Raw genomic sequence first — 24988 nt, forward strand, 5'->3', positions numbered from 1 at the left:
TTTTGCAGTTTAAATGGGTTTAAATCAGCCATTAAATATTTTTTTCAGGCATGTTTACAAAGCTGTGAATTCAAAATAAAAGGATAGGCAAAGAAATGCCAAGCAAATGAAAATACACAGAAAATAGGGGTTGTGACCTTATCAGACAAGCACTCAGGCCCCAGCACAAGACAAAGACCATCTAGTAATGCTAAAGGCTAAAATTCACAATAAAGAGTTAACAGTTATGAAAACCTATTCACCAAACCACATAGTAATCATTTTTACGAAGCAGAAACGATAGGAAATACAAGGAGAAACAGACATGCACACTAATAGGAGATTTTAAAACACCTCTCTCAGTCCAAGACAGATCGAGGCACATCACTAGTAAAAGTGACAGAAAATCTAGAAAAATATATGTAACAAGGTACATCTTAGAGATTCGTATCAAACTCTGAATCCCCAAAATATCAAACACACTTTTTCAAGTGCATATGGGACATGCCTGAAATTGACAATCTTTGATGCCACAAAGGAAAACCTTGATAAAAAATTAGAAATAATATAGATCACATTCTCTATAATGCAATAAAACAGGAAATTTTAAAAATTAAACTTCTCAATCCAAAAGGAAACAGGAAATGAAAGTACATAAATTCCTAAAAATAACAATAAAACAAGACATAATCTATGATCGGTGCTTTAAAGAAATTCCACTACATTAAACACTTATATCAATAAAAATCAAAACAAGTAAACAGGCAACTCAAAAGGCCAGAGAAAGAACAAAGAAAACCAAAAGAATGTAGAAGGAATTAATAAACATAAAGAAAGAACTTAAGGTCCTTAATTGGATTATCTGATTTTTAGAATTTCTCCATGAGTTCTGATTCTGCTGGGGCTAGTTTTAGTAAACTATATTTTTGTAGAAAACTGTCCATTTCATCTAGGGGTTTGCATTTATTTGTATAGAGTTGTATAAAATAGTTTATGATTTTAAAAAACTTTGTACTGGAGATTATTTCCCATTTTTGTTTCTTATTTGTGTGTTTGTACTTTCTTTGTTTTTAGGTTAGTTACAGGTTGTTTTACTGATTTTTTCAAGTTATTTTTATGGACTATAACACTGATACCAAACTTCACAAAGATAGCACAAAAAAAGGGAAAAGAGAAAAAAGAGCAATCTCACTTTTGAATATTAATATAAAAATCTTCAATAAAATTATTTAACAAATAGAATCCAATTACATCAAAAGCATATAATGATTAAGTGAAGTGTATGTAAGGATGGCTAAAGATTAGAAATTCATTAATTATGAATTTAATTCATGGTGGATATAATTCATCATATTACTAGACCTATGGTGAAAACCCCTATAATTACCTCCCACAGATTCCAAAGACAACCAGATAAAATTCAAGATACATTACTGGTGAGGATACAAGTAGGAATTTATAACAATTTCCTTGGCATGATCACACACACACACACACACATACCCTACAGCAAAAAGCAATTAAATTGATAAGGTAACACTAGAGAGATCTGTACTAAGATGAAGACAAGAATACCTTCCTTCTATTTCTATTTAACACTGTCCTGAAGATATTAGCAAGGCAGTTAGACAGGAGAAAGCAATGTGGAGCATGAAGGTTAGAAAAGACGTTCAAAAATCTCTCAAGCCTTCTCCTTTCAAAGAAAATAGAATTGTACATCTGGAAAACCCGAAAGGATCAAAGAAAAAAAATCTATAATGAAGTAATGATGTGAAATTAACACACTGAAATCGATAGCCTATTTATAAAATGAAATCCAGTGAAAAGACAGTGAAAGAGAACACCTGATCCCAAAAACAAAAAATTAAAAAGACCCCTAGCCATAAACTTAACAAGAGGTTAGACCTCTCAGTGGAGCTCACTAGGTCTGTTTATTTATTATTATTATTTTTTTTAGTGGGGGTACTGGGGGGATTGAAGCCAGGACCTCACGCATGCTAAGCATGCACTCTACCACTTGAGCTATACCCTCCCCCCTAGACTCTCAGTGGAAAAGTAAAACTCTCTTCAAAGACAGAAAAGGTAACTTGAACAGATGGAAATCTGTACATGTTTTTGGACAGGCAGACTCAACATCACAAGTGTCACTATTCCTTAATTTAGACATTTAATGCGATTGCAATAAAAAACACCATCTAATTTTTTTTCTGGAGTTAGATGAATTGATTATAAAGTTCATACTGAAGAAACTAATAAGAATAGCCAGTAGAAAAAAAACTAAATAATGAGAAAAATATTAAAATCTAAAGGTTCTAAAATTTAAGTATGGTGTTGATGCATGAACATAAATTACTTAGTAATCCAAGAATGGGGAAGACCCTTCCTATGACTTAAAATCCAGAAGTAATAAAAAAGGGGGCAACCATAACCCCAGTCAAGTAAAAATTTATGCATTAAAAAAAAGTTGAAAACACATGAATATAATATAATGGGGAAAATATGTGCAGTAATATCACAAAAAAGGACCAAGATCCCTAATTTAAAGAGTTCCTAAAAATTGAGATGGAAGTTACTAACATTTGAAATGGACAATAAATATAAATGGACAAAAGACATTAAAAAAAGACAGTTCAAAGGAAAAATGCACTGACACTTCAACATGAAACAAATGAACCCCAGCAAACTCACTTTTGTTCCTAACAAGACAGTGCATATCAAAATTCGAATTAGGTATCATTTCTTGCCTATCAGATGGGCAGAAATCCCAGTTTGGCCACACTCCCCGGGTGATGCTCTGGGGAAACAGCCTTCTCACATACCGCTAGAGGATTACAAATGGGATGGCCCTATGGAGGTACACCTGGGGCACCCAGCAAAACTAGACATGCATTTATCTTTTGACCCAGCCACACCCCATTTGAGGCAATCTAGCCCAAAGTGAAATGGACCAAAATATAAAATATACAAAGTTATTTATTGCAGCATTGATTGTAATAGCTCAACACAACCCAAACGTCAATTAATGGGAGATGAGTTGGATAAATTGTGGCACAACCACAAAGTAGAGTGGTATGCAGCAGTAAAAAAAAAAAAATGGCTGAGTAACTTTATATAGAACTATGACGTTGTCTCTGGAATATATTAATGGAAAGAAACAAAACTGATGCAAAACTTTTATGCATTTGCTACCTTTTGTATGAGGGAGAGGGAGATGAACAGTTCTATGCACATTTGTGCACAGAGGTGTGTTTATTCTCAAAAAGAAGGGAAGAATGAAAGCAAAAATCAAGAAAAAAGTTAAATAACAGTATTTTAAAAAATTAAATATAAAATGGAAAAATCAAATCTCTAAAAACTGAAAACAAGTGGAGACAAAGAAACCTTAGTTTATGACAAGTACGTGACATAACCACACAGGGAACATAATTACTACAACTGATATTAAAGTGTGGGGATTTGGATGGATCTCCCTAGTGGCTTATACTCTGTGGTTTAAAAAGAACTGCAAAAAAACCTTGAACTTGACACTATTGCTGATAGTAGCAGTATCGGTATGGTTATTTTCAAGTTCATTATAGGTACATTGTAAGATAAAGAAAATAATTATGTTGAAGCCATGGAGATTTTCAGAAGCATAAGGAAAAAAAACGTAAGTCTAAATAAAGAAAAGGAAGGAAGCACAACCTCACATTTAAGTCAGAACTATCAGTATAAAATTGAGGAATGTTTTTCCCTTCTTAAAAAAAAAAAACTATCTCTGTCCTTGCAAAAAGAACACTGAGTACTCCAATCCCGTGGATTATGGATTATAAAAACCATTTCCTACCAAAAGGGAACAACTCCCTAGAGGAATGGGGGAATCCAGATCTGGTGGCATTGGATTCCTCCCCTGAAACCATGATTGAGTTTAGAGGTTTAGGTGACGATCAGACCTTACACGCCTCATGATGTGTTACAAGAGGAAGTGCACTGCTCCAGCTACAAAGTACTCCTGCCTCCGATCTAACCACCAGCTGACAGGAAGCAGGGGGGACAGAGGAGCAAGTCGTCAGGCAAAGCTAGAATGAAGACCTTGTATAGGTAAACCGTCCAATTCATACAACAAATTAACGGCAAGATAAAGAGAAGAGGGAACAAACATGTTATAAACAGAAAGTCCTCATCTGTTAGAGGTGCAAACTGACTTTTACACATAAAATGACAGGATGGCATTTAAAAAAAATATTCTAGAGAAAAGAAAAAAATAGATGAACTAAGTGGTAATTTTACTTACAAATGACTGAGACTGGAGGAGGGGGCACACGGCGTTCATTATATTCTTCTTTCTGTATCGGTGTTTTGTTCTGAATGAAAATTTACAAAAAGACAACAAATGCATGTGGCCAAATCATGACACCATGTTGTTTTTGCCTGCAGGTGCCCATTTTCATCCCCATCTTGGTGACTCTCTTATCTGTGTTTTTGGTTTTGGCTCCAATCATCACCCAGCCTGCATGGGAGTATCTCTACTGTGTGTTATTCATACTCAGTGGCCTTCTGTTTTACTTCCTTTTCGTCCACTATAAGTTTCGATGGGCTCAGAAGATCTCAAGTAAGTATGGGCGGAGGGATGGCTTTGCAGCAAGTCAGGCCCAGCCCCCCGCAGCCTCACCTGTCCTGACCCCTCCAGGGCCGGCTTATCACAGGAGCTCGCGCAGCTAACAAATTTCACTTCCTCTTTGGGAGGACCTGTGACCCATTCCCCTCAGTGTGATACCTCTGGGTCCACTGTGGCCTCTTTTTTTGTTCCCGTCAATCCCAGTAACAAATAGGAAGAGAAAGCACCATTTTTCTACTTTCTTTAAATGTAATTTACACATAACCATCGTAACCATCTTTAAGTGTACAGTTCAGTAGTGATAATACACATTCGTGTCAGTGTCCATCCCATCTCCAGAGCACCGCCTGCCTTTGCCTGATACACAGGCGTCGTCTGAGGGGCCCAGCAGCATCCCAGAGACACCCAAACACAGAGCTGGCACAAGGGCCTGAGCCTTCCAACAAGGCTGCAGCTCTTGCCTTTTGCTCAGCAGTGCTGGTCCCTCAACTGTTTTAGGACAAAAGTGTAAAAGTTTAGTTACGTTAGCCACTTTCCATTCTGAAAAAGCAAGCAGGGATGGCAAAGTACAGCAGAGGCTCAGAAGTCCCCAAGTGTGTGTCATAGTCACAGCGTGTCCCCCCCCCCCCCCCACGGCACAGCCGACTGCAGGGCGCTTGCTCTCAAGGCCTGCCAGGCTCCCGCGCCCCTCCCCAGGCCCACAATGACCCACGGCCTTGCCTGGTCTCCCTACCTTAACTTTGAGTTCCCCGGAGGCAGGAACTGGGCTGTCCAACAGCCACTTAATACTGAGTAAATGTGATTAAAAAATCTGCCTCATCCTTTCTCCTTCGGCTCGTCTGAACAGGGAAGTACAGGCGTCCCTTTAGGCAAGCCTCTGTGGGGTATTTTTTGGTTTGGGGGGTTTTGTTTTTTTTTACATGCACCTCAGAGGGGCATACAAGGCACCAAAGAGCGAAACCCAACTGCAAGGTGGAGAAGCTGGGCCCCGCGACTGAGCCAGCTCCCTCCTCCATGTCCTCACCTGTGCAATCTGGTACCACCCCTCACCTGACAGTGGTGTTACAAACAAGAACGAATCTGTTTCCTGCTGATTAACAAAGTGAAACCAAAACCAAAATATGGCTTTTTTATTTCCCAAGGACTTTTCTCCTTTCTTGAACTAGCCCCCCCTACCCACAACCTCTTTAAGCCCTAAACTGAGGGAGGGCTTGCAGGGACGCGACTGTAGAAAGGAAAGAAAATGTATTACTATTAGAAAAGCTGCCACTTTTCCCCATGCGTCTGACAATGAATTTGGATTTGATCACACTGACAGACACTCTAGCCCGGATGACTTACAACCTAAAGTTCCAAAACACGTCTTCTTTAGAATATTTAGGCAAGCTGTTCCCTACAAGAACTGGTAAGAAGTTGGAATTCAGGATGTTAAAAGAATGAACAATGTGCATTTTAAACAAAACAGGTTTAGTGACTTCAGATTAAATACCCAACCCTGGTCAGTGGTAGTTAAAGACACGCATATAATCAAGTCATCCATTGTTTTCCTTTGGAGCAAATGGTTTGGTGGCAATAAAAATAATTAGTAGGTTCCTAATGCTTTAATGGGAAATAACGTCTCTCCCAAGAACCACCGTGGCTCCCAGGGATGCTCTGCCTCCCTCTGCCCAGCAGGGTCCCCTGAGTGTGGGCCGTTGGCAGAGACACTCGGCCAAGGAGGAAGGATGAGCGCAGCAAAGCCAGCCGTCGGGGGCGGTCTTCTCACTGCACTTTTCCGCTCCAGGGCCCCTCACCATGCACCTCCAGATGCTGATGGAAGTCGTCCCCCCGGAGGAAGCTCCAGAGTAGCGTGCTCAGCCTCCTGTGGCCAAGTCCACGCTGTGGTTAATTTATTTTTATAAGCAGTATCTGTGGTATGATTTAGCTCTCCTTAGTCCTCTGGGTGGGTGTCTGCTGAAGTCAGCAGGCGAGGCTGGGACCTGGCGGCCAGGGAAGGGCTGAATTAGAACGGCCACCACACCACGCGGTGACTTTAACAAGGGGCACATCACAGCGACTTCAATAAAGGGTATTCTTTAAACTCAGTGACCAGTAAGGTGTACATATATATATGTATTTTTTTATAAAATTGGTGAAACTTGCTTTGATTGAAATAGATTCTTTAAATACTAAAGTACAAATGTTTTACTGCCATCCCCCCTCCCCCCGCCACCCCTCCTGTATTTCATCGGGGATGCACAGGGCAGGTCTTCCCCAGGCTGGATGCCGAGGCCCCGACTGCAAAGCTGACCGTCCAGGACCATCCGCAGCCTGTGTCCACGAGGGGCTCAGCGTCACAAGTGTCCCGACAGCCTTCTCTGGCATTTTGGTCAAACCAGAAAGTGTGGTGTATGAAATTCTATTTTGCATTTGGCACTCAGGGAAAATACTGTCTAAAAAAAATGGAAAAGTAACATTCCTGTGCGAACAGTGGAATTTTATTGATATGCTGCAAAGACATTCACACCACAATTGACTAAGTATGTGAGCAATTTTAGAAGCATAGAGACAAAAGTACTTTTACCCTGCATTTCAGAAGTTTTCCCAAAACATGGAATCAGTACATATTAATAGTAGGGAACAAAAGACAATTAGTAATTGTTTACATCTCACAAGTCAGTGTCCTATGTCCTACAAAATGTTATTCAGAACCTCAAATTGCAGTAAATTTTAATGTCTGAAAAAAGAAATTGAGATTTAAATGTGTGGCCCTCCTCTGCCCAATACTTTCATTCAGCTGTCAGTGAACCGCACGAGAGAATCAGCATTACATCTCTGAGAGCGGGGACCCCCCCCCCCTTAACATGGGAAACACACACTTGTGCAGCTCTGTTACCCGCTACTATCATTTGCTCCGGCTTACGAAGGAGACAACACAACCCAGCACACACTGCTGGTGGCCAACAGCCTCAGGGGAAGCCAGTGCAGCTCAGGAGGCCTAGCCGCCAACCCAAAGGCCTCCCCAGCGGGAGCAAAGCTGTGTCTACAGAAACGGACCCGTGACGAGGATGTCAAAAGAGCTTCGCAGAGTCAGAACCTTTGCCAGCAAAAGACACCAGAACTTCGCGCTTCCCAAGAGCCTGCCCAGTTTAGCCAAGAGGAAGGTGAGTCACTCCCCGTCCACCTCACGTGCCAGTCGGACACCTGCCAGTCCACTCGCGGGAGTCCCAGGGCAGCAAGGATGCACTCCCGGCAGTGGTCCAGGCTGGACGCTGCATCATCCCACCAGAGGACAGTGGCCTGACCTGCCCCGCAGTGCCCTGGGGGCCCCCCAGAGGCCAGGCAAGACCCCACAAGGAGCAGAGTATCTTATTTTACAGATGAGGAAACTGAGAGCCAGAGGGTGACCCACACCTGCTCACAGGACACGACAGCTTGATGACAGCATTCACCTCTCGCTCAGGTGGTGGTTTACACCCGAAACAGACACAAACGTGGGCACCTGTGCCTTCTGATGTATAAAATGACTACAGATCTTGGGGACAGTCACAGCAGTCACGTCCTATTGACGTTCTCCCACTTCTGGGCACGGCTGCCGGGCCCACGGACGCAGTGCTGGGGGGTCCGTATCCCAGCAGCTCTCCTGGCCTCTTCAGTTCACGGGAGGCGGTGCTGACAACACACATGCCTCTTGATAAACCTGGTGCCCCTGGGCGCCGCAGCCTCACCCCAGGATGGGGCCGTTGAGTGTCTGCGGGGCTCACCACACACAGGTGTTCTGAGGGTTACCTCCAGGCACCCCGCACGGCCTCTCAGTCTGCCCAGGACGCTGCAGGTGCCAGGCTTCCTCAGAAGCACCGGCTTTTCCCCCAGGTGCCCGGGGTGGGGCTGGTTTTGCTGAGGCCACCCCCCGTCTCATCCTTGGACCGCCTTGTCACGAGAAGTGAACCTACCCTGGGTAAGTGTCAGTATCTAGAGATTATCAGGTGTACTAGCACACAGACAGTTACGTGGAAACCCAACTAACCAAGCCGCGGTTGAAAAGGTCTGTTAAGCAGTGCAGGGTATGTATGACCTGTAAGACAGAAACCTCCACTTACATGCACAGGACCAGGTTTTAGGGAATGCACCACACACAGGTCTCAATGAAAAAAACGAAACAAACTGACTCCAGATGGAACAACTCGTTGCCCACGTACACGGCGTGCCGTCCCTCCGCTTGAATGTGCCGAGGAGGGCTTCGCGGGAGAGGCGGCGCGAGCGCGGCTGCCAGTCTTGCACCGCGTGTCTGCTTCCACCTTCCCTCCACAGTCTCCTCGTCAGCCCACGTGCAAATCAGTTAAGAATTTTTTTTGCCATTATTTACCCTTGAGATGAAAAAATTGTGAACATGACTGCCTGTTTTCTTAGCTTTCAGTCACGTGTTCGATTCTGTTCGGAGGCCCCTGGCCGCCCCGCAGGTCTTCATTCACATCTCATTCACTCTCACTCTCGTCTTCCTCCGAAGACTCGTCACTGGTGTCAATCAACTGTGCCGCTTTGCGGGGCAGGTTTTTAGAATTTACAACTAAGAGTTAGATATTATTTTAAAATATGTTAATAATTATAGACTAATTAGCAAATCTTTTTCCCCCATTATCTGGTCATTGCAGAAAAAGTCCCTTCGGTTCTAGCTCTATATTTTGCGGCTTATTTTATATTTTCATTATTTTAAGCAAAAAATGAGCAGGTAAAATTTTCCTGCTTACAAATAAATTATCTTCCTAGGAGAGATATTTGTAAAAGTGTTATAAGAAGGTATGTTTATAAACCAAGCATTGATGTCTCCTCAAACCAGAACATTTGGCACCGAGATCAACCCCAAGGAGAAAACGAATTCCCAAGGGCTTCACAGTAACAGACCCATTTCCACAAAGGCCTCATTTCTAAAGTCAGCTGAGTGAGGTGTCCACCCCCAGGGGGCGCCCGGGACCTACAAGTCTGCCAGGAAGTGGGGGCCCCCGTCTCACCCTTGGAGAAGTGGCTATCCTTATCCTCTTCACAGTCTTCCCAGTGGTCAAAGTCAAAAGCCACATTGGGGTTCTGTTCAATATAACAACTGACATTAAGTGAGAGAGTCAGACGCACTCAGGGTGTTCAGACCAGGCACAGCCGACTTCCACTCACCCGCTGTCTGAGCAGGCCACGCCAGGGTTCCCTCCTCTCTTTGGCAAGAGTGATGACGGGTTCATCATGCTCGATGACGCATTTGCAGTCATCTTTTATGATGTTGGCCTGCAGCTCCATATCAGCCAGGTAAAATTTCTCTCCCACCCAGGCACTAGATTTACAGAAAGAAGCAGAGTCAGCCTCCTACAAGGTTAGAAATTACTTCTATTTTACTTTATAAGATACACATAAACCCACCTGAAAACAACTCTGTCTCTAAAATATTTACATTTGTAATCTTTTACATTCCTTATTTTTATCTTCAGTATGACCGCGTCCTCCTTTTGGAACCACTTTATCTGTGGGTGGAAGCTAGAAGCAAAGGAAGAGGGTCACACGCTCCTCACCGTTTGCTCACCCACAGGGAGGGGAGGCGGGGTGCGGTGACGGCTTACCTTTTCAGAGGCGCTGTGGTTTTGTTAATGGAAGCATCTCCAGTGTTTTCAGATGAAGTTTCTGTACAAAAAGCCAAATTTTACAATAGGTTATTTATATGTGACTCCATAATATATGTGTATATATATATGTATTTTTTGCATTTTATGCAACTTTTAGCTGAGGAACTACTGAGAGTATAAATTTCACAGTAACCAAAGTATCCAGCTGCAAAAAATAATTAGAAAAATTAAAATGCACATCACTTAGCAAAACTAGTAAGACAAATATTACATTAATAAAACAAGTATTTGCTTGACAAATATTACAGTTAAACAACCGGGAAGGTACATCCTCTGATTAGGAAGGGCGTCATAGTCGTTGGCCACAGGATACAGATGTGCAGGCATGTCTGCTGTCTTAACCTGCTCGGACCCCAGTAAAGAGGACTTCCAGAACAGTATCCAATACACATAAGGAACCAACGCTGAACAGAACATTTTCTAAAACAACGCAATTTAAACTTCTCAGTCTGAAATGTCTGAAGCCTCCATCCGAAGACTGTAAAGATGTATCAATAGGTGACTGGATAAATAACTTGTAATACATTCATATCAGAATATAACCTGGTAATAGGGAAGTACCACTGCTACTTGCAACAATCGGGATGAACTTCACAGAAACACTGAGTGAAAGAAGCCGCAAGACTGTGTATCATGTGCTTCCAGTGCCAGCAAAACTGACGGTGGCAGACGTCGGGACAGGGGTTTCTGGGAAGGGTTACAGGTGGGGAGGGTGTGTGAGGGAGACAACGGGGGTTCTGGAAACGTTCAACAGTTTGATCTGGACACATGTTAAAAAAATTCTGACAAGCTATATACTTAAGATCTGTGCCCTGTAACTGCATAAACATCATACCTCAAATAGACATAAGGGAAAAAAAGTTACAAAAAAGAAAAAGCACTGAAAGCTGAATTGTGGAAAATAAGAAATGAGGCAGTATCGGTTTACGTTACCTTCTCTATAGTTCATCTAAAGGTGGAAAGCCTAAACGTTAGAAACTTTCCAAGCATTAATGATTTTAAATTGACCAACTTTTACATAACCAACCATGCTTTTCATTTTCTGAGTTTGTCTCGGAGTCAGCGCCTCTCTCTGAGCCCGTGTCTTCCTGCCGCGTGCTCTGCAGACAAGCACCATCTTCTGCTGAAGAAGGCATCCTGGAACGAAGAGGCGGAGGTAACTCTGAGGCGGGGAGGCAGCCAAAGTCCGGCTCTCTACAGAGACTTCCCAGCAAGAAGAGGGAGGGAGGCCAGCGACACAGGGCCTCGAAGTGCCTCCCACCACGAGTCAGACCTGCCCAGAGCTCGTGACCCATCTGTGATGGCAGGCAGGCCAGCCAGCTCTGGGCCCCGCAGTGCCCCCGGCTTCCAGCGCAGAGCAGAGGATCCACCCACATTACCCCATAAATGCCAAGAACTCATTTAACAAAACATGATTTTCAAATCACTTAACTTTGAGGTTACCCACTTCAAAAAGTATAAAAGGGCAGAAAGTTAAAGCCATCTCCCTTCCTGCCCTGGCTTCCCGGAGACACCCCTCATACCAGTGGGGGACTACTTCTGAAACATGCTTTGCGTGAAAAGTAAATACTGCCATCTGTATCTTTCTATCTCTCTCTCACATACACACACACACACACACGTTTAAACACGTGGGAACCTACTCTGTTCACTTTCCCGCCCCTTGTTTTATTGTGCTTAATAACAAGAGATTACTCTGTATCAGTACGTAGAGAACCACCTCATTCTTGTAAAAATTCTGGGCTGTGTTTTTCTTTTGGTTGTTTGAGCAGGTAACCACATTCATGTGGTCCAATATTTTAAAATTTAAAAAAAAAGGTCTACATGCAAAAAAACTCCCTCTCACCCTGGTCCCCAATTTCCTTCCTCATGGGTGACAATGTAATTCATTTTTTGTGCATCTTTCCTTTTGTGAAACTCATTCAAGCCTAAAGGAGCCCACCCTTACAAACACACGTGCATGTGTACACACACACACCTGTGGGGCAGGGAGAGTGCATGTATGTCCCCAAGGGGACTTCTGACTGACACGCATGCAGCCTGGGGCGTGGAGGGCAGTGTCCCAGGGAGAGTCCCTCATCACTGCTGTGCAGCCCCAGACCCTCCATCACCCACCCTCTTCCCCCACTGTGGCTCTGACCTCACTAGACCCTTATCTTCTGGGGTTCCATTCCTTCCTCTTCTCACACTTAATTTAAACCAAGTTTCAACTCTTCAGATACCAGTAAACCAGAGCCTTCTCCAATCATTTTTCTGAGCTCTAGGCTTGTACTTTCAATAACCTACAAGTTATGTCCAAAACCCACTGAGTATCTCCCCCTCTCTGAGCTGGCTGCTGTCCGGGAAACAGCCTGGAACTATCAACCAGGCCAGTGTCCTCTCAGTCGTGAGGGCTCAGAATTATACAATCACACTCCCTTGTGCCTGTCAACCACTAGGGCCCTGTGGCTTCCAGATCTTTCAAGTCCCCAGGCTCTGCCTCCCTCCCAGTCTACTGTAAGAATGGCACCGTTCTCCTCAATTCTGATGCAGACACTAACACCGCCTTCTCATCCATCTCCTGAAACGGAGCCTTGTCTTCGAGGCTGGCTCCCTCTGCAGAATCTCACGGCCTCTGCACATCTCTACACTCCTGCACGACCGCAAAATCACGCATGCAAAGGACCGAGCAGAGTGCTTTGTACAGAGCTGAGGCTCAACAGTAGTTGTGCTTTGTTTTGATTAAACCTACTGAAATGGAAAAAAACCTCAAAAATCTACTGAACTGTAATGGCATCTTCATTTTTGAAAGAATATCTTATAAGTAAGTATGGAGTAATCTGTGTTTCCTGAAAGCGTGCAGAAACCAAAATGTGTCCTAACCCCGCGGGTACGCAACTCGATTAAGATAGAAAAGTCTAAAAACTTCAGACTATAAAGAATTTTAATCTTTGCCATATTCTTTGAAACTCCCTACTTTCAGGAGTAACTTGGGACCCTCTCGAGGTCTCCGACCATCAGTCACTGAGTCCGCTGGGCAGCCTGGCAGCACCTGGCAGCTCGTGGCTCCCAGCTGCGTGAAACCGTTTCCACGTCTGCCGTCCGGGTTGTCCCCCCTCCCAGGCTGCTCCTTCTCAGGCTCCTCTCAGGCGTCCCCCCCACCGCCCCTACCTCTCAACGCCGAGGCCCAGGGCACAGTCCTCTGGGGCGTCATCCAGCAGCCCAGCTTTCAGCACCAGGACCTGCTGACGGGCCCCCAGGGCCACAGGCTCACGACGGTCAGCTGCTCCTCGCGCCCGGGCCCCAGCCTCTGTCACCCTGTCCCGAACTCTCGGCACAGGCTTCGCCCCCATCTCCAGTCCATTCTCAACACAGGAGCCCAGGATGTTCTGATTAAGCCATTCTCTGCCCAGAACCCTCTCACGGCTCCACGTCCTCAGGGCAGGAGCCCACCCCTTGCAGTGGCCACAGGGTCCAACCAGACCTGCCCCCGGGGCTGCTCCGAGCTTCACATCCAGATTCCCCTCGTTTGCTGCTCGGGTCAGCGTGCCTTCCTCCCTGTTCCTGGAACCAGGGAACAAGCGAGCCTCCCCTGTGCCCACAGGAGTCTTCCCGATGCCTGCCTGGGTCAGGCCTCACCTCTGCATCCCTGCTCAGGGCTCACCGTCCCTGCCCAGAACCGCCCTCTCTTCCCCCGGCCTTAAGGGGCTCCATCTCACATACCACCCTCTGACCCGCTGTGTACTTCTGGGACCCGGTTATAGCCTCTCTGTGAGCTGGCCCTTCATCTTTCTTGTTCGCTGCTGCATCCCCAGAAGACACTCAGTAAATATTTGCTGAATAAATGAATTTTAAAACTTCAACGTTACCTAATAGCACCTTCAATTAAAAGCAACTGTTAATTAGGTCCATTGAAACAAAGTTAGATTGAAGAAATATTCCAGCATCTTGCTACCGAAACACACAGAGCAGAATGGAGGACTAGGGAGCTCCGAGTTCCCATTTCCCCGCAGGTTCACTGGAAGAGCCTCCAGGAGCTGTCGCAACCAACCTCCTGCTCCCCCAGCCCCACCCCCAAACCACAGAGGGACAGAGCAGACTGCACTTGCGAATTACTGTGTGGTCCTCTCTGCGCCGCCTGCGGATACCTGAGGGCTTGATGCAAGATGCTTGTCTCTGTTTCATAAAACCCAGAACACAGGCAAGAAAGCTGTGGGCACTGCTCGGAAAAGGGACTCCCGACCCACAGAAGCCTGGGGCAAGGGGGACACAAGGAGACACACAACAGGCCATCCAAGGCCTGGGGGAGAAGCTGGGGTAAGGCTCACTGGACACTAGGACATTCCAAAGCAGCACGCTTGGGGGCATTTAGAAAGCTGCGTGCAAGCCAGGGCAAGACACACACTCAGAAAAGTCCTGAGAAGGCCTGAAGCTCTCACCTCGGTGATTTCTAGGTGAGGATGTGGAGAAAACAGGAACCTTGTGCACTGCTGGTGGGAATGAAACGGTGCAGCTGCTGTGGAAAAGTTAGGCAGTTCAAAACAGTAACCGCAGAAGCGCCTTATGATCCAGCAGTTCCAAAAAGACCTGAAAGCAGGAACGTGAACGGGTACCTGTGCACCCACGTTCACAGTAGCGCCATTCACAACAGCCTGATGCCCACTTGCAGCGGTTTTCGTAGGCTCTCATATATTGCTTGTGGACGTGTAAACTGGCACAATCAACCTGGAAAACTGTCGGGCAGTTGCTCTAATTATGGCTCAGCAATTCCATTCCGCCAGAAATACACTGGGAAGTGCACCAAAGCACATGCAGGAGAATGTTTAACGCGCCACCTGCAGTAGCCCAGAACCTGACAGTTCTCCCATCTCCCATCGACAGCAGAGGGGTAGACAAATCACAGCACATTCACTCAGTGGAACAGGACGCAGCAATGAGAGTTTATGTTCTAAAGCTGAGAGCACAATACGGATGAATTTCAGAAATAATGCCGAGTGAAAGCAGCCAGACATGAACTGTGTGATTCCACCCAAACAAAGTGTGAAGCAGGGAAGAGCCTGCTGCTCTGTGTTGGGAAAGGGGCTCCCTCTGGGAGGAAGCCGGAGGCGGCTCTGAGTCCCGCCCTGATTCTGATCTGGAGCTGGTTTCTGTGCTGAGGATGTGTGCACTTTTCTGGAAGTGTGCTGCCAATAAAAAGCTAATAAAATTCATTCTTTCAGAGATACAGATGAAGTAATACACTTGGAATTTGTTTCATACTACTCGATCAAAACCAAAAATGTGGGCTGAGGTTTGGATAACACAAGACTCGGTAATTAATGAAGCGGAGAGATGGGAACATGGAGACGCGTTAAACTGCTCTGCTTTCAGAAAAATGCCTCTAACACCGATGCATTCTATTTCCACAAAACCACTCTTCCGAAAGGAAGACAAAAATCCACTTACAGGGTCTGCCTTGGGCCGTCTTCGAAAGCTGGCATGTTAGCTCCTTTGCATAATTTTTTCAGTTGTTCTATGTGCTCTGAGTTATCAATGCCCATTCCCGTTGACAAAATTTCAGCCCGGATGTTGTAATCAATGACAGAAGTTTTCAAGTTTGAAAGTTTTGTAATGTGCACCTTGAATCAAAGAAAAAAATAAAACGTTTGCAACAATCGCACTTTGAACTTCAAATGAATCACTCTCACATGGCGTCGCGGTCTCGCTGTGCGACGTGCGATGCTCCGGGGCCTACACACCACCACGTGCAAGGGCCTCACCCTGCAGCGTTCGCATCATTCCATAACTGAGGGAGCACCAGAACCTTCCAGAACCCAGCCCCCCACTGCAGAGCTGTGATCAGGTCTGGAGATGGGGCCAAGACGGAGTCCTGGAACAAAGCTCCAGACGAGACCGATGCGTGGTGCGGTGACCACACGCACAATTCTTACATGGCTCTGGTTTTCCCTCCGGTGCTTTCCCCTCTCCTAACAACGAGGCTCTGGGCCTTCAGGTGCCCCAAAAGGGGTCTCTGCCAAGGCCCGAAATCCTGCATCCTGGACAGTTTCCTCCACTTGTTTTTTTTCTGTAACCAAAACATTCTCATCCATTTCAACTTACATACAATTAAGTAAAACATGAACACGTGCAACAAGCTGAGTCCTATGGGCGGGAGGTGTGGCCCCAGGCCTGGACGTGGGGGGTGGGGGTCGGGGTGAGGGTGGGGAGGGGCCAGGCTGGGGCTGCTGGGGCGCCTTCCCCGTGAACGTGGGACGCGCTCCCGTCCAGGACGGCAGAAGAGCCTGTCTCCACTCGGCCTGGGGACCGAGCTGGGCTGGGGGCGAAGGCAGCAGGTGGGGGATCTGGCTTCCCTCCAGTGCACCATGGACCCTGCTACACTTCGGAGCTGCGGAAGCGTGCTTGCCAGGTGGGTTTTCTTTTTCTGCTCCATCCTCTTAGCTCTAGTTTTAAAAATCCTTGCCTAATAAAGTTTCCATTTCTCTCCTCTGATAAAGAACCACCACAATACTGACAATGCAACATCAACTAAGGCCCCAAATCTCTCCATTTACCTGCGTTGTCGGTCTCTACCTTCTCTTCTACAAACTGTTTTTTCTCCTTTTACTCTTAAATCTTACACCCAAACTCCTCTTTTCCAGTGTCAAGGACTTTCTACTCATAAAAACAACTTTTCAGCAAAACAGTTTTTATGAATTCCTCTCAATCTTACCGATTATCGTAACAATTAAGATTTAAGTCTAACAGAGCAAAACTCTGAATCCGAGTTCCTGGGGTGCAAGCAGAGCAGGGACAGTGTGGCACCGGAGGGGAGGCACCGAGCCACGTGTCCTGGCCTCACACTCAGCCCCGCCCACCCCGCGCCAGCCCCGAGGACTGGAGTCCTCCCCGTTACCGGCCACGTGCCGGGACTGGAAGATTATTTACAGCCAGACCCATGCACGCCTTGCTGTGAAGGGCCGTCCCGAGCCAGGGCTTCCCACCCGCGTGGACAGAGGGCTGTGGAATCAGTTTAACAGTGCACAACCGTCACTTGAAAAAGTGGACAAGAACAGAACTGTAAATGTTGGAGACTGTCGCATGTCCTAAGGATACTTTCACGAAGCTTCTATCTCAGCTCTATGTGCGAGTGGGTGTGATTTATACACATGCCCGGGGGTGCTGGGTTTCAATGTAAAAGATTCTCTTAAAAAAAAAACCCACAACCAATTTCAGGACCCAAATAACATTAAAAAAAAAAACAAAACTAAAAACACAACTCTCCCTAACACAGAGCCCTCATCAAATCAGCCTCCATTTATGTGAGGCAAACAGTTATTCAAGCAACAGGTTCGAGTAATGGGTTCTTTAAGGGGCTGATTCAAACACAGGTTTCTCTTAAAGAGATCTGTATACTTACCATTGGATCAACCCAAACTGTATTTCCTAAAGCCAACATCACTTTTGCATCGTGCAGTTTTCCAGTAATTTTATGATGAATGTACCTAGTAACCTGAAAAACACAAGTCATTTCTCTGAAGCTTTAAGAAAATACCTTGTTCTGCTCTATAGTTGTGCAAGCAGCTTTTCTGTGCATTTCATCTGAGCCTCATAGCCGCCCCATGAGGAGGTAAGGGAGGCCATCGTGCCCCCCACCAACAAGGGAACTAGGGATGGAAGTGAATAAGGACATGCAACGGGGAGTCCCGAGCACAGGTCAGGCTGCGGACTCCGAACATCACCTGTTTCTCACTGTGGACGCGCGTCCCTCACCTCCTCCGTCCACCTGTCTTTGAAGGATGGATATCTATTTCTTCAGAGGCTCAACGAGAGTGAAGTTGAGGGTGTTTCTGCTGCTCCGAGGAGGTCACACAACAGAGCTGCTCAGCAGCAGGGACACTGGGGTTGCGGGGCCCTGGGATCCACCAACAGTGGAATTCTCTCACCTCCATCCTCTGAAGACAGGCTGACAGTGCACAGGGGCGGTGGGGACATGCGTCCATAATGGGAAACACGCGGTGTTCAGAGTCCACGCACAGGCCTGTGCTCGGGACTCCCCCTTGTATCTGTCCTTACTCATCTCCACCGTTTACAACCCAAACTTTTTACTCTGCCAACTGCAATGGCTTCTCTCACGCCTGATTAATCAGATTATACAAAATTTAGCCTTCCACTGAAGAATCGGGGCATCATTATAATCAGGACTCACTGGTCTGCGGACAAGCAGGGCTGTGTGTCTGGCCTCTCCACTCCCGCCCGGGGACAGCCACGTGAGCCCACACGGGACCACTGTTCTGGGCTGTGTCTTCGCACACGTAGGTTTCTGTGCCTTCAGTGCCTTATCTGGTCTACTTGGTGACACCCTAGGTATCCATCCTGAAGGGCCCAGAGGAAATGTCCCTTCCTTTGGAAGCTTCTCTGGTCTCTCTCTTTCCTTGTCCATCCCCCCAACCCCAATGGAATCACCTGGTCTCTCCGGACAGTGTCCATCACCTACGTTTCCCCTTTGACGGGGCGCCCACTTTTGCAGGTGCGTACACTGTCTATTCTCCTTAAGTGAGAGCCTAGTTATTTTCAGCACAGTGCATATTTTACGGCGAGTCTAAGTCCGTGAGCACGCTAATGATAATGATGGCAAACCGTGCCCGGCCCCCAGGGGCTCCGAGCCAGGCCTACGCACCGCGGCCCCATGCACCCCTGTGCCGCAGGGATGCGAGCAGACTGTGTCTTATCCTCCCGGGAACACGGAGCATTTTACCAGAACCCAATAATCCAAATTCAAATACACCTCACTTCTGGGTATATTCCGGGTTAAACGCATCCTAAAAGGATTATATTTGCCAAATATAAAAGCCAAAGTAACTCACCTTTGGATTCCATTCAATTTCATTGTCAGCGGGTTTCACTCTACAAACAATAAACTCCACAGCCTGGGGGGGCAGAGTGTGGAAGCGTTCCGGGAGCTGCAGCAGCTGGTCTCCTGTGACCAGTCCAGTCCTGCCTTCATCTATAAACTTCACCAGAACGTTATCCGGGGCCCATGTGTCTTCTTTTCGGCTCACCTCCAGCACCTGAACCCTGCAGGACAACACCAGCCTCAGTCTAACACAAAGACCCAACAGGGAGGTAATCACTGCCTCGATTTACTCGTTAAAAGCAAAGCATGTGAAATTCAACTGCGAAGATTTACTCCGAACCAGAAATAAAATAACTACAGTCATCAGAAGCATTTAGCCGTGATTTATTTAATTCAAACATACCTGAGTATAAAAAGCAGTGCAGTACGTTGACTGGAGTAAACCCCTCTATCTGACAACACGGTGGAAATGAACATGGTTTCTCAGCCTGGGCCGTTACCACGTGGGGACGGCTGCGGCATTGGAGGGACGTTGGTGCAAACTGGCACGTGAGGCAGGCTGGAGCACTGACCGTGCCACGTACTGAGCTGACCTTTGAAAACTCACATAAACCACCAGGGCTCCATCTGCTTGTATGTAAAAGAGGAATGGTGCCCATTTTAAGGGAAGTTTTAAAAATTAAGTGAGTTAAAGTTGTACGTCTGTGCTGCACACAATGACAGCTCAATGGCTGTCCACAGATGAATGTCACACTGTCATCCGTGCTCTGTGCCCAGCAGCCCCGGGGGCAGGTGAGCCTCCGGTGTACAGTCGTGCTGGGCATGAGGAGACGCCTGCCACCGCCCCCTGGAGGCAGCCAGGCTCAGTACACGCACAGTGGTCAGAGATGAAAACAGGGACCCAAGACCACTTAGTTAGTTACCTTGTGCATCACAACTTTTAGAGATGAAATAAACAGACATTTTACCTGTGAAAAACTGTTTTTTCTGCCAATCCATATAATCCAAATTTCTCCACCTTTTCAATAGTTGTTTTATCAGTGGAATCCTCAAAATACTCCTTCATTTCAGCATTAAGAGTTGCATAAAGATCCACATGCTTACCAACTATACGACCAAAGTAATTCGTTGCATTCAAAATATAAAAGGGTATTATCTGAAACATAAACAGTAAACATATCCAGAAAACAAACTCAGCCTAAAGCAAAGAGGTATCTGACCTAAGAGCCCAAAGCACCCCAACAGGGATTTAAAAATAAACTAGGAGACAAAACAAAGAAAAACCTTAGCATACTCACAAATAATTATAGTTTCACTTTAAATCTAATGCAAGATGTTTGGGGTAAATATTTTAAAACTTCATTATTAGTTGTAAGTGTTAACTTATTTTTTACCTGTATTTTATTTTTAAAAACCCTTTAATAAATAGCCTCCTTGCCTCCTGAGCTCCTTCTGATCTGTTCATGTAACACGGTGTATTTTATTAACAGCCTGTGGTGCAGGAGGCACAGGGACACAGGAAGCATGTGCTCCAGGGCCCTTCTGTAATCACAGGTGCACAGACGTGCCACAGCCAGCGTGTGGTTGAGAAAACAACTCTCCACAGACTCATGTATGCAGGGTTCCTGGTGTGTGAGGGGTGTCGGCACAGGTGTGCAAGGGTATGGAGAAGACATTCCAGACGGGGTGGGGATGGGAGGGCAAAAATAAAAATGTGCATTAGAGCAGTGAGCCCTGGCTCTGGAGCAGATGCCAGGAGTGAGAAGTGGTTACCTGGTGGGATGGCAGAGAAGGCAGTGCCAACTGGGAGGCAAGGCAGCCAAGGATGAGGTCACCCTTCGTGGCCAAAAGAGGCTTTGATCTGACAAGGCTGACAGCCATGGCTCTCCTCTGTGGCTCCCTCCAACTTCACTGAAGCTGGCTCCTGTCACACCCCACAAACATTCCACACAACTCCTGCCTCAGGACCTTTGCACTTGCTGGTTCCTATGCTTGGAATATTTGTCCCCAGATAGTCTCATGGCTGGATCCTTCTAATCATTTGGTCTTCAGTGCAGCTGACCCATCCTCAGGCAGCCCTTCCCTGCCTGTAACCCCTGTCCTCACAGCACACACCCTAGTACTTCACTGAATTTCCTCCTCTCCCTTTGTCACACTTGCACTCACTGCCAACCATCCCCACTGAAGTGGTACCATGGACAGCTACCAAGTCTGTCATGGTTCCCAAGCCAGTCATTCCCCAGCACCGAGGAGAAACTGCCTCAGTAAACCGTCGGTGCTCCCTCAGGCCCGTCCTCATCTCAGGCGGGCAGTTCAGTATTCCTTCCAGCCTGACAGACGGGCTCCCCCAGGGGGTCTTCTCCCCTGTGATTCAGGGCCTCTGACAACCTGGTGGTATTCAGACAGTAGCCCACTCCGTGACGGCATCAGTGGACACGAGGTGCAGAGAATGAGAAAAACTCTCACTGCAATGCTACGAGCACCCACGACAAATAAACTTTTTTAAAAAGATGCACAAAGAAAAACGACAGAGAACATACACTAAGATGCCAACGGTGGCTGTTTTAGGAAGACAATAAAGGGGAGAGTTTCTTTACCCGTATTTCCCGTGGTGGAAGGCTCTGTGTCGAGCCCGGGGGCCCAGCACACACCCACACACCAGTGAGCAAAACCCAGGCCCGAGCAGGCATCAGTCAGGACGTGCAAGTCCCCGCTGCACGGTGTCAGCACATCTACAGACACGTAAAGCTGGCAGGATGGAGGCGGAAAGCAGCAGCTTGGGGCCCAGACCCTCCTAAATGAGGGGGAGAGCATGAGGCCTCCCGACAGGTGACCAACTTGCCCTGTTCCAACACCCAACGTCTCTCATGGTGGGAAGCCCCTCAGTCCTGGGCACATGGGAGGGTCCCTTCCGGTCACACACCTCCCCACTGGGTTTGGTTCCACTCTCCCCAGTCATCCTGCATGTAACTAGTTCAGTCTGTTATGGCTGCAGGACACAAGGTAAGGATACGAAAATCAAGTGCATTTCTTTTATTTATTTAGGTGGGGGGAAGTAATTAGGTTTGTTTATTTATTTATCCTTATAGGAGGTACTGGGGATTGATGCCCAGGACCTCATGCATGCTAAGCATGTGCTTTATCACTTGAGCTACACCCTCCCCACCAAAAATCAACTGCATTTCTAAAACAACTAGAAAATGAAGTTGAAGAAAAAAACAGCATTAAGAATGACATCCCAAACCATGAAATACTAGGGATAAGTTTAACACAGTAAGTAAAAGATCCACATACTGTACGACTGCAACTAATGACATTTGGAAAAAGGCAAAAAACTACAGAGACAGTAAAAGGATGGGTGATTGCTGGGGGTTCTGGGGAAGAGGGAAAGGGGTGGATGGGGGAGCACAGGGGGTGTCAGGGCAGTGAAGGTGCTCTGTGTGACATTGTAATGGTGCGTATGTGTCATTACCCATTTGGCAAAATCCACAGCCTGTACACTACAAGGAGGGAACCTTAATTTAGGTAATAACAACGTCTCCATATTGGCTCATCAGTTACCACACGTGCACTGCACTAACGCAAGATGTTAATAGGGAAAACTGGTGGTGGGTGGATGTGAAGAATACAAGGGAAACTGTGTTTTCTGCTCAGTTTTTTCTGTAAAACTGAAAATATGCTAAAAAATAAAATTATTAACTTGAACAACAACAGAAATAGCAGGTGAGTAAAACCACCCATCATGAGACCTGGGCGGCACTGGTGCCTGTGCAGGACGCAGCACGGGGAGGCAAGAGCGTGAACGAGGGACCAAGGACAGGAGGTTCCACGGCGGTGGCAGGTGATCCCTGGGCACGGCGGGCCCGCGTGACCCGGCAGCTCAAAGTGGAGGGCTCCCACCCACTCTGATGGGGGGTGAAGGCTGGGCCCCTGTGAAATCCCCACACTGTCCACCCGGGGACAAGAGAGACGAAGGAAGCCAAGGGCCAGATACACGTCGGGGAAGGGCACAGAGCCCGGGAATCGCACAAGTCTCAGAAACTGCCTCTCCACATTTTTTTTTTAAATAAGACATGGAAACAACAGAAACAGAAACTCTGTGAGATTAGAAAAGTTACCCTGCCCCACACCTCCCTCTTAAATTTAAGGAAAAGGAATTTTGTCTAAAAATGAGTAACAGCAAAGTATCAAGGTCAAATCCCACATTAAGCTATAAAAATAAAAAAGAGGAGAATGACAGCCGCTACAGACAATGAAAGCACCAGAAAGATGCGGCCACAAAACTAGCTGCCCTTGTAGCTTGTTAATTAAGAAAATGACATATGATATAAAAGAACAACATAAATCAGAATTTTTAAATGTAGAAATTAGGTAAAAGAACTTGGGAAAGAATCAGAAATTAAAAAATAATTTCGCTAACGAAAACTGTACTGGGTTGAATGGTGCTCCCTTTTACCCCAAAGAAAACTATGTCTCTGCTAGCTCCCAGGATCTGTGACTGTGACCTCTTGCAGATGTAACTAAGTCTCTCAGGATGGGGAGATCACTCTGGATTATCTGGGCGGGCTCCCTGTGGAAATGGCAGGGAGAGCGAGGGGAGGGGAGCGTGAGGACGCAGGAAGGGGCTGGAGTGATGGGGCTTCACGCTAAGACAGGCCGCGGAGCGCCTGGAGCCGAGGGAAGGAGGCGGCGGCAGGGAGAGGACTGTCCTCCAGAGTCCTCAGAGGGAGCACAGCCCTGCTGACACCAGGCTTTCGGACTCTGGCTTCCAGGACTGTGAGAGAATCAGTGTGTGTTGGTTTTAAGTCACCCAGGCTGTGGCATCTGTACAACAGCCCCAGGACCCCTGTACAGCGCAGCCACACAAGAAGGGGCACAAGCCCGAATGAATGTAACAGGGAAAGGGCAGGTGAAAGCAGGACACTCAAGCCCAAAAGGAAAGGAACAGAGCAATAAAAAAAATTCCAAGGGAAGTGACAAACGCTTAGCACTCAGACAGACAGCAACTCCAACTACAGCTCATAATCTCCCCCAAAGGAATGATCATGAATGTAATGAAAAGATTCGTGTAATCACCGTCTTATTTTAACAGTTCCCAAAGGGAAACAACTTTCTTTCTCAAAATAGAACTTTAAAAAATCTCTAAATTGTTTAAGGAGTTTATTTTCCCAATTTGACCTTGGTTTTCTAAACAAGCTGGCACCTTAGAATAAGGCACATCCTATGAACTTGTGTCTATTGCCAGATTAACGGCGGTACATTAATACTGTCATGTCATAATGACGTTCTATTAAATTCTACCACTTAAAAAATGAAAAACGTTCATTAACAATGACATTAATCTTTGGACAAAGCGGCCTTTAACAGAACTTACTTTTATGTATCCTAACATTGGAAGAGCTTGGTTGGATAATCTCCTCGGCATGTCTACTTCGGGATTAACATGGTGTCGATCAGGACAGATCCTTTCGTTCCTGAAAAAAACAGTAACAAGATTTTAAAATCAGAAAAAAACATTTTTTTGAACATAGCTTTTAAAGTATTCTTCAGGAAAATTAATCTATAATCAAAATCAGAGAATTTGTATTTCAAATGCTTTAAAGTTAAGTAACCATTTAAAATCCCTTAGATGACACTAACCACATGTGAGTACGTGGAAAGGGGTCCTAAAATTTGACACTGTGTAAACTTAAAGGACAAAGTTACTGCATTATTTCTCTAGACATTCTTAAATGCAGTATGTAAATGAACACAAAGGACTTCCCAAATAAAGATTTTGAATCAGAAACACATCACCATAACCCACAACTGAGGCCAATTAACCTCTAAACCAGGAGCCATTCTGTGACCCAAACTGAGAAACAGTTAAAGCTTCAGTTTTAAAGGTCCGTATTTTACTTAAAGGCATAGTGGAAATTGCTGCTGATAACCTATTTAATGTACCATAATTCAAAA

At 46.1% G+C, this 24988-nt stretch overlaps 2 protein-coding genes across 8 annotated transcripts in view; one reads left to right on the plus strand and one right to left on the minus strand.

Moving 5' to 3' along the window:
- SLC7A9 (solute carrier family 7 member 9) overlaps nt 1–6660 on the plus strand; it is a 35310-nt gene extending 28650 nt beyond the window's left edge. For all 7 annotated transcript variants that reach the window (XM_074369846.1, XM_010950036.3, XM_010950034.3 and 4 more), the window contains 2 exons: nt 4396–4570; nt 6360–6660. In XM_074369846.1, the coding sequence (XP_074225947.1) occupies nt 4396–4570; nt 6360–6424 (240 nt within the window). In that variant the 3' untranslated portion in view covers nt 6425–6660. The remainder of the gene's footprint in view (nt 1–4395; nt 4571–6359) is intronic.
- Nucleotides 6661–7261: 601 nt separating this feature from the next.
- Nucleotides 7262–24988, minus strand: part of TDRD12 (tudor domain containing 12) — a 70679-nt gene continuing 52952 nt past the window's right edge. The window contains exons 22-33 of the mRNA XM_074370862.1: nt 24408–24507; nt 20002–20189; nt 19044–19254; nt 17597–17689; nt 15646–15818; nt 13397–13764; nt 11249–11617; nt 10159–10219; nt 9962–10075; nt 9722–9875; nt 9565–9637; nt 7262–9122 (exon numbers count right to left, since the gene is read on the minus strand). Of these exons, the coding sequence (XP_074226963.1) occupies nt 9031–9122; nt 9565–9637; nt 9722–9875; nt 9962–10075; nt 10159–10219; nt 11249–11617; nt 13397–13764; nt 15646–15818; nt 17597–17689; nt 19044–19254; nt 20002–20189; nt 24408–24507 (1996 nt within the window). The 3' untranslated portion in view covers nt 7262–9030. The remainder of the gene's footprint in view (nt 9123–9564; nt 9638–9721; nt 9876–9961; nt 10076–10158; nt 10220–11248; nt 11618–13396; nt 13765–15645; nt 15819–17596; nt 17690–19043; nt 19255–20001; nt 20190–24407; nt 24508–24988) is intronic.

Source organism: Camelus bactrianus, chromosome 9 (assembly GCF_048773025.1).
Source record: "Camelus bactrianus isolate YW-2024 breed Bactrian camel chromosome 9, ASM4877302v1, whole genome shotgun sequence".
In the NCBI taxonomy this organism is placed as follows: Eukaryota; Metazoa; Chordata; class Mammalia; order Artiodactyla; family Camelidae; genus Camelus; species Camelus bactrianus.